The sequence below is a fragment of the Cynocephalus volans genome, chromosome 8 (genome assembly GCF_027409185.1).
Source record: "Cynocephalus volans isolate mCynVol1 chromosome 8, mCynVol1.pri, whole genome shotgun sequence".
NCBI classification, from domain to species: Eukaryota; Metazoa; Chordata; class Mammalia; order Dermoptera; family Cynocephalidae; genus Cynocephalus; species Cynocephalus volans.
Window position 1 is genome coordinate 29,088,435 of NC_084467.1, and position 9,640 is coordinate 29,098,074.

Sequence of the window (9,640 nt, forward strand, 5' to 3'; positions counted from 1 at the left end):
CAGGCCAGTGTGACCACCATGCTGTTGTTGTAATTCCACCCCAAAGCAGAGACTGAGCCAGTTTGGTCACTCTTCACATACTTGGTGCTGTTTCTCTGGGTCCTTCTGGAAATGAGAACTTAAAGAACCCCGACTGTCCTTGGGAACCCTCTAGCCAGGGATGCCAAACTGGATACTCTCTGCCATGCGGAGAGCTAGACATGCTGTGTCACTTGTGTGGGGAAGTCTGAACTTCAAGCTATATGCTCACCCAGCTTTCCTCAGAGCCCTGGTGGTCCCCTTCCCCCAAACGAGAGAGACCCCTGTACTCTTCTCTCCAGGAATGGGAGGGGAGGGGACACTCTGTGCTACATGAGCAGTCAGAATTCCTGGGGGTCATGTCATTAGCTGCGACCCCCGCAATGGCTGAAGCTGCAGGAAGCAAGGATATGTGTGCCTGAACACAGGCCACAGCGATGAGTAGCACACAGCCAGACTCTGATGGGACACTAACATTTTAAAATACATTTCATCTTTTTCTTGGTCTCCCTTGGTCCTTCCCTTATGCAGATGGGTAATTCTGCATTTGTTACTTCAGGAAATGAATGATACAACAGAATGCAGTCCATTTTTAGCTTCTGAATTCCAGAAGCATACCCTTCAGGGGGGAATGGAAAGAATTTCTGTGCAGATACAAATTTAGAAAACTGTGTAGGGGGATCCAGGAGATTGAGACTTGGAGGTGGGGGTGGGGTCCCAGAGAATAGAGAAGCTTTTCCTTAGCCTAGCTGGAGTATCAGCTGGGTCTCAGGGACTGAGAAGCAGAGAAGAGCTGTGCTCCTTTTCCTTGGGGTTGGGGTGGGCGGGCACCAGAGGAGTGACAAAACCCTTGGGAGAAACGTCTGTGTGCTGCATTTGGCCTAATGTGGCCTGAGAAAAGCAGACAAAAATCTGAACACCTGACAGGTTTATGGGTTACACCTGTAGGGGTCTGTTGGTCAGGAAGGAGCAACTTAGCAGTAACTTTTGTGGGCTAATGACAGAAGACCGGAACAAAATGAGGACATCTCAGTGGATGCTAGTGTGACTGGATGACCACCATGTCAGACTACCCTTCCCATGCTTTGGCATCTTGAAAGGAAGTGCCTTAGATTTCAAACGTAATTCCAAGGAAAATAGGTGGAACTTTGAATTGACTGCAATTAAGTTTCTGCCACTCTGGCTGAGTGGGGCAAAATAGGAATTCTGGTGAGTTAAAGAAAATTCAAGGCTGGCTAGTTAGCTCAGTTGGTTACAGCATGGTGCTGATAACACCAAGGTCCAGGGTGCGCATCCCCATACTGGCCAGCTGCCAAAAAAAAAAAAAAAAAAGAAAATTCAAGCTCTATTTCCTTTATACCAGAAATCGGAACCAGCTACACCCCTTGCCCACAGGCCTTATATTATTTGCTCCACCCTGTCCCATTTCTCCAGCCTCAGCTGCCTCTCTCCCCTCCACCAATAGTCACAATGGCACTGTTACTGTCCCAAATCCCCACGCTTTCCCATCTCAGGACCTTTGCACTGGCAGTCTCTTCTGCCCTCCCCTGGCTCTTTAAATAGCAGGCTCCATCTCAGTTTAAATTTCACTTCCTCACAAGACGCTTTCCTGTTTTTCTCTCTCAAAGGGCCCTGTTTGTTTCCTTCACAGTATTTGTAAACATTTTTACTTTTTTGGCTTATTATCTGTCTCTCCCACTAGAATATCATCTCCCTCAGTGGAAGACCCTTGTCCATCTTGATGTTCCTCAGTTGCTACCACTGTGCCTGGTACCTACTTGGTGCTCAAGAATCACCTGTGGAATGGCAGTCAGGGAGTTCCTGGTTTCCCATAGGCTAGCGGGCACTGAATTCCCTCAGCCCCTGCCCGGGCCCTTGATAGCCTTTCCCGGCAAGCCAGGACCAGATTATAAAAGACCCATCTCCTTGGGGCTTAAAACTCAGCTGTGCTCTAACCCAGGGGCTTGGCAAGAGTGTCTCAGCGGGGCCTAGCTCTCCTCCTTCCCATCTATGTTCCCAGGGCCTTACCCAGGAAAAACAGAGGGCCCACTGGGGTCTGACATGATGCTTAAGGAACACGTCCTGAGCCTCTTCTCCCAGCAATTCACACTGGCCCTACCACTTCCCTTGCTAGCCCTGCTGAGGATACAGAAGCCCCTGGCACACTACTGAAGCCTCAGCACTGGACCTTTTCTCCACTCCAGGTCAAAGCCCCAGCATAAGCCCTCTTCATGTTTGGAAGCACATGCAGCCATGTGACGTCTGCAAGGGAGGCTGCTGGGGGGACTCCCTGCCAGTTCACCTCTCCCCACTTGCTGAGCATATCGGGACATTTCCATGGTGAGGACCTCCCTTCTGGACCTGCCCTCTGGTTTCTCTTACCAGCAGTCACCTTGTGGTGTTGGTCCCCTTACCTCTAGTTGTCAGAGGGCCCTGGAAACTCAAAAGTAGTTTTCTCCCTGCTAGGACCCTCCCTTTTCTCCTGAAGGCAAAGGGTGGAGTCTAAGGGGCTTCCAGGACCCTAGGCAATGAAATAAGTATAGTATGCACAATGATCATGGTGGGTGGGTGGGTGTTAATAATGCAGATTCCTGGGTCCCAGATTCTGGGATAAGGGGAAGCCAGGCAAGTGCATTTTCCACACACATCTCAGGTGGTTCCAATGAGGTGGTCCATTGATAACACTTTGACAAAGATCAAGCTAGAACGTGACTAGGTTCCCAAACAACATTCCTTTCTCAAATCTTCCTCAAGAAATGAGAGTGTCTTAGGGCCAGCCTGTGGCTCACTTTGGAGAGTGTGGTGCTGACAACACCCAATAAAGGGTTAAGATCCCCTTACTGGTCATCTTTTGGAAAAAAAAAAAAAAAAAAAGAAAGAAAGAAAGAAAAAAAGAAATGAGTGTGTCTCAAGGTCAGTGGCCCTGCCTTACTCAAAACTCTGTCACAGCAGCTCTCTAGCTGGATTTTATCTTTGTTTTTCTTGTCATCTTCCCTTCTAGATTATAAGCTCCTCTCCAGAAGGGTTCAAATCTTATTTGACAATGTGTGCTCAGCAGAAGGCCTTTGGCACATGGCAGGTGCTGTGGATATGTGACGAACACAAACTCCAGTTCCACAGGACAGAGCGCTTACACTGAGATGGCTGTTTGCTATGGCAGAATGACCACAAGGCAGCTATCACAAAGGCTTGGGTTCTAACCCTGAGAACCCCCTCTTCCCTGAGGACTCAACAACTCTCAGAATCAAAGACTGATTTCTTAATGTTGGTTGAGCCTTCACACCCTAGGAGAGGGCCCAGAATACTCCAACCTCTCGACTTTAGGAAATAGCAATGAGACCAACAGCCTCTTCCACAGCGAATCTGAAAAGAAAAGCCACTTTCCACCTGAGCAGACTGAAGTACTCTACTACTACAGTTCTCAAACTTTGCTATATATCAGAATTACCTGGGAAACTTAAAAAAATCCTAGTGCTCAGATCATACCCCATACCAATGAAATCTGCATCTCTGAAGGTGGGACAGGTGATTTCAATGTGCAGCCAAGTTGGAGGCCCAGTGCCCTACTACACAGGACTGACAGGGAGCCCAGTGCACAGAATGGAAAGCATTAGGCATGTACCTGTTTGTATCCAAGTTGGGTTTTATGAAAAAATGAACACAACTGCAAGAGAAACAGGGACACTTAGGGGTGGCTCAGGCTAAGCATTTAATAATTCTCACTGGGAGAGTTGAAAACTATTTGACAGATTCCCTAAATCAGCAAATCAGAGATTCAGATGCAAACCATCAAAAAGGGGGATTGTCACCTACTCCAAGGCCACAGACAAGATTCTCGGTCTCAGGTTGAGTCTGGGAGGTGGAACCTTGTGAAAGGCAGCTGTGAGAGAAGGTGTCTGTTGGACACCAGTTTCTAGGCTGGCCCTGCTCCCTTCCCAGGTTCTGGGCAGGGAGGATTGGCAGGGAGTTGGCTCAGGAGAACATTGGAGATACCTGAGTTGGGGCTGGAGCTTGCCAAGAGGACAGCCTCATTTACGGTTTTTGGAGGGAAATTCCCGCCGGCCTTGGCCCTTGCTACCAAAGTTGCGCACCCGGTGGATGGCCTGCAACTGGTGCTTGATGGTTGCGGTGATGTTCACGTCATCTGGGATGTGAACGTAACGGACATTACGGCCTGTCACAAAGAGGTCATCCAGCTCAACCTGATGCCCCCAACGGTCGGTGTAGGTGACGCTGGCCAGGCGGATGTTCATGAAAGCGTCAACATTGTCTATGCGTCCGTGGGCCACGCTCTCATCCCGCAGGTCCACAGTGGTTACCTGGCCCTGGAGGCCCTGTAGCAGGATGATCAGGCTGTTCTCGGAGATGGTCCGCTCCTTCACTGAGTGGCTCACTGCCATTCTTCCCCGCCGGCTGGCTGCTCACTGTGGGCAGAAGCACACAGACAGGAGCTGTAACAGGCAAGGGGGTGCAGTTGCCAACTCACCTCCCCCACGTTCTCAAACAAAATTCCCAGCACAGGCCTCCCTAAGCCTGACCACCTCCCCAGGTTTTCCGTCTGTGGATACAGATATTTCATGCACACATCTCATAGAATCCTCACCACCTTGCAAGCCCAGGATTATTTATACCTGTTTTTATAAATGAGAGAAATATGACTGAGAGGTTAAGTAACTTGCCCAAGGTCACACAGTTGATAAGTGGAAGTGCTGGGATTCAAATCCATAACTACCTGACTCCAAACCCCATACCTGAGGTTCTGAGCCTTCAGTGTACATTAGAATCACCTGGTGAGTTTTTACCTGTCTTCTACACCCAAGAGATTCTGATTCATTTGGTTGGAGGGATGGGACCCAGCTATCCTATTTTTTTTTTTTTTTTTTGTCTTTTTTGTGACCGGTAAGGGGATTGCAACCCTTGGCCTGGCATCGTCCGCACCGCGCTCAGCCAGTGAGCGCACCGGCCATCCCCATATAGGATCCGAACCTGCGGCCGGAGCGCTGCTGCGCTCCCAAAGCCGCACTCTCTCGAGTGAGTCACGGGATCGGCCCAGCTATCCTATTTTTAAAAGCTCCCCAGGTAATTCTAATGTGCTGACAAGTTTGAGAACCACTGCTCTAAAGTGTAGTTCATACCCTTGCTACTCAAAGTATGGTCTGTTGCCTAGCAGTTTTAGCACTGCCTGGGCACTTGCTAGAAATGTATAATCTCGGGTCTCTGCCCAGACCTACTGAAACAGAATCTGTATCTTAACATGACCCGTAGGTGAATTAGATGCATGTTGAAGTTTGAGAATCACTGGATACCAGTAGTTCTCAAACTGTTAATTTATATCAGAATTACCTGGAGGCTTATTAAAGCAGACTGCTGGGCCCCACTCCCAGTGTCTGACTCAGTAGGTGGGCCAAGAATGTGCATTTCTAACATGTTCCCTGGTGATGTGGGTGGTGCTCGTCAGAGGCCTACACAGAAATACTAGTCTACACCATGCAGTTACCATAAGAAGAAATTTAGGTAATTTTAAAAACAGTATATAAGGTACTAGGTTTTGAAGGTAAAGAAACTTAGGTTGGAACCTCCACTCCACCCCTAACTCTGTAAACCTAGGTCAGTTACTTAACGTCTCTGAACCTGTTTCCACATTTATTAAACTCTAGGCTAAATAAGGCTAACAGAATCTCCCTATATTGAAGGTACTTTGCTTTCAACATGCTCTGATACTGTATTAATATAACTATGTCTTATCTATCCCTTATTTTCAGACCCCGAGTTGAAGGTGGAACTTGCTCTCCTTACTTGCACTCAGAATCCTGACCAAGGCAGTACATAGTGGCATTAAGTGTGGCAAGCCACGGGCCAGCCACACACACACACACACGTGTGGCAAGTCTCCTGGGAAGGGTCTGAAGACCCCCACGCAGGCTTCAGCCTGAGGAATCTGATCAAGCAAGGGTATAGAGCAGTCACGGACCTCGTATCAGGCCCGGGGTTAAGGCTCTGCCACTTCCTAGGAGGGAGAGCTCGAGCAAACCACTTACCTTCTTCAAGCTTGTTAACTCACCAATAAAACGGAGATGCCGAGGACCCTTTACTCACAGAGCAGTGGGAGTGGGTTTGGGGAGATGAGCTAGACTCGTTAACGCGGAAGAAAACGCCTCTCGGGCTGCCCCGCCGCCCTCGGGGCTCCCGTGCTCCACGCACACCGCGGTTCCGGACCCACCGCGCCGGATTCCTTCCGCTTTCCCCGTCCGTATCGCTGCGAAGCTAGCGGGTGCCTAGCTGGGTTGCCTCGGACGAGCCGCAGCTGGACCGAGAAGCCATGGCAACCAAGGGGTCGCCCGGCGTTCCGGGAGCGTGGGGAGCGTGAGCGTGCGCAGAGTCACGTCACGCGGGCGGCAGGAAACTACAATTCCCAGAATGCCTCGCGGGCGCCGGTGCTCTCGCGCCCGCCATCCTCGGCCGCGTCGTTGGATTAGCTCTTTCACTGGAGTCGTTCATTCATTCAACACAGGTTCATTGAGTGGTCACCTTGTGTAAGGCTCCTTCCCAGGCTCTGGGCATAGAGCGGTGACCAAGATCTGATGGTCTCCTGAGCTGATGGCGCTGCTGGGGAGAGTCTATAAGAAAACAAACAAGAAAAATTGGATAAAAGTTCTTCAGAGGATTAAAATAGCGAGTTGTGATAGTGATCGGGTGACCTTTTATCGGATGGTCAGGGATATTCTGAGAAGGTGACATTTGAGTTGAAATGAATGACATGAAGCCAACCTTGTGAAAACTAGGAGAGGAGCATTGCAATTAGAGGGAAAAGTTTGTTAAATAAAAAATATAGGAGACAATTGGCTTGGACTAAGCTCCAGCACTGGTCCCATCAGACCAAACCAAAATTGAGTCGCTCATTCTAACTTTCCATGTCACAGAGCAGAAACTAAGCTGTTATCTGACCTTCCCAAGACGAGGAGAGTGAGAGATAATAGCCAAATCCCCAAACAAGCCAGTTTTAGCTAGCTTGATAAGAATGTCTTCTCTGCTTTAATCTTTCCAAGGAAAGTAATTTTGAAACAACCAATCTTTTTGTTTTCTGTTTCTGCTTCCTCAGCATTTTTTTGTCTATAAAACCAACCTCCTCTGCTTAGCTCATAGGAACGTTCATTCTATTTTACAGAATGTGGTGTTGCCTGATTCTAGAATTGCAAACAAAAGCCAATTAAGATCTTTAAATGTGTTGTAATTTTGTCTTTTGAAAGCTCATGCAAAGGACTTGGTGAAAATGATCTCAACAATTTGGGAAAAACAAATGGAAAGGCCCGTGAGGCTAGGAAGAGTAACAAGAGGTAGGAGCAGATGCAAGAGCCAGAGAGTTTAGGGCTTTATTATCCAAAATAAGGAGTTTGGATTTCATGGTTAAGAATGCAGGCTTCAGAGACAGTGCTTAGATTCAAATCTGCTTCTTGCTAACTATATGACTTTAGGCAAGTTAATTATCCTCTTTGTGCCTCAGTTTCCTCATCTAGTACTAGAAGTGTAACCGCCAGGGTATCAAAGGGGAGTGACATGATTTGATTTACGTTTTTAAAAGTCACTGTTGCAGGGGCCGGGCCCGTGGCTCACTCGGGAGAGTGTGGTGCTGATAACACCAAGGCCACGGGTTCGGATCCTATATAGGGATGGCAGGTTCGCTCACTGGCTGAATGTGGTGCTGACAACACCAAGCCAAGGCTTAAGATCCCCTACTGGTCATCTTTAAGAAAATAAATAAATAAATAAAAGTCACTGTTGCTTATCTTCTCTCAGACTCAATTTCCTCATTAGTAAATCAAAAGATAATGTCTGTCTCAGAGAATTGTAAGATTTGAGTGACCTTCATTAACTGTGAAAGCACCTGGCAACTTAGGAGGAACTCAATAAGAGTTAGGCTCCTTCATTCCTTCATTCTCTCATTCACTGATTTTCATCTTTTCCAGCAGCCTTCCCTTTTTACCAGTGACAATAGTTGGTCTCTTTTTATCCTAAAAATAAAATAGTCTTTGTCCTCCATGCAAGCTACTGTTCTCAAGTCAGGTCTTGAGAACTTCTCAAGAGAGACCTCTAAACCAGCAGTTCCCCAGGTGCAATTCCTTTTCCAATTTTCTTCTTCATTTTTTTTTTTTTTAAAAGATGACCGGTAAGGGGATCTTAACCCTTGACTTGGTGTTGTCAGCACCACACTCTCCCGAGTGAGCCACGGGCCGGCCCAATTTTCACAATATCTGTGTGAAACTGGATTTTCTTGATATACTTCAACCAAAACATTTTGCAACGAATTGAATGCAGAAGCAGATATGAGAATCCAGCTGTCTTCAGTTATGACAGACATTAAAGAGACTTGCAAAAATATAAAACAATGTCAGTCTTTTCACCAAATTTTTCTTTTGGAAAATAGTTATTTAAAAAAAGATTTATGTTAATGAGTTTATTATTGTTATTTTGAATGAATTAATATTACATTTTTTTGTGTGTGGCTGGCCAGTACAGGGATCCGAATGCGTGATCTTGGTGTTATGAAGCTGTGCTCTAACTAACTGAGCTAATCGTCTGGCCTAATATTATGTTTTTTAGAGCTGGCCTGTTAGCTCAGTTGGCTAGAGCCTGGTGTTTTTTTTTTTTTTGTCTTTTTCATGACCAGTACACAGCCAGTGAGTGCACCCGCCATTCCTATATAGGATCTGAACCCGCGGCAGGAGCGTCGCTGTGCTCCCAGCGCTGCACTCTTCCGAGTGCGCCAGGGGCTTGGCCCGAGCCTGGTGTTTTAACACCAAGGCCAAGTGTTAAGATCCCCGTACTGGCCAGGCCAAAACCAAACAAACAAAAATAATAATAAATGTCTAATCTCTAACACCAGAAAAATAAACAAAACAAACAAAAACATTCACATACAGGTTTTCAAGAATGTTGTTAATTTTTTAAAAAATTACATTTTAATTTTAATTTCTAACATGATAAATATTAATATATGTAATCCACAAAAACAAAAACTTTTCGGGGTTTTCAATCATTTTTAAGAGCATAAAGGCATTCTGATACCAAAAATTTGAGAACTGCTCTCTGTTGAGGGCTTCCATTTTCTCTCACCAATTATGAAACTCACTGCTGGCTTCTGCTCCCAAGAGTCCACTAACTTCTTAGGCAAAGGTTACTAATGATCTCCTTGTTAATAAGCCTATTCCCCTCTCTTTTTTTTTTTGTCTTTTTCGTGACCGGCACTCAGCCAGTGAGTGCACCGGCCATTCCTATATAGGATCCGAACCCCGCGGCGGGAGCAGCGCTGCGCTCCCAGCGCGGCACTCTCCCGAGTGCGCCACGGGCTCGGCCCCTATTCCCCTCTCTTAGACCTTACTTCCCTCGTCCTCCTCAGTACTTGAGCATCTCGACCACCCTCCTCCTTGGTGTTTTTTCCCCTGGGCATTGTATCATTTGCCTTTGCTCATTTCTCTGATCACTTTCTCTTCATTTCTCTTTCAGTTCCACTTTATTCTCCTGCTTCCTACATGGGTGTGCTTTCTCTGGGGTTGCATTGCCAGCCCAATTCTCTACCTAATCATGTCTATCTCTGCTACTGCATTGCTGAGTCCTGTGTCTAGGT

At 47.0% G+C, this 9,640-nt stretch overlaps 1 protein-coding gene across 2 annotated transcripts; it reads right to left on the bottom strand.

The window, feature by feature from the left end:
• Positions 1–3,710: 3,710 nt before the first annotated feature.
• LSM10 (LSM10, U7 small nuclear RNA associated) lies at positions 3,711–6,362 on the bottom strand. Of its 2 annotated transcripts, none has more exons than XM_063106504.1 (2): positions 6,080–6,362; positions 3,711–4,442 (listed from the first exon to the last, which is right to left on the bottom strand). In XM_063106504.1, the coding sequence occupies exon 2, from the start codon at positions 4,416–4,418 to the stop codon at positions 4,047–4,049; it is 372 nt and encodes a 123-aa protein (XP_062962574.1). In that variant the 5' UTR covers positions 4,419–4,442; positions 6,080–6,362; the 3' UTR covers positions 3,711–4,046. The 2 variants fall into 2 exon arrangements, with proteins under 2 accessions (XP_062962574.1, XP_062962575.1); XM_063106505.1 differs by having other exon boundaries at positions 6,057–6,362.
• Positions 6,363–9,640: the final 3,278 nt, after the last annotated feature.

Coding starts and splice junctions, on each gene's coding strand:
- LSM10 (XM_063106504.1), bottom strand. CDS start 4,418: ATGGCAGTGAGCCACTCAGTGAAGGAGCGGACCATCTCCGAGAACAGC.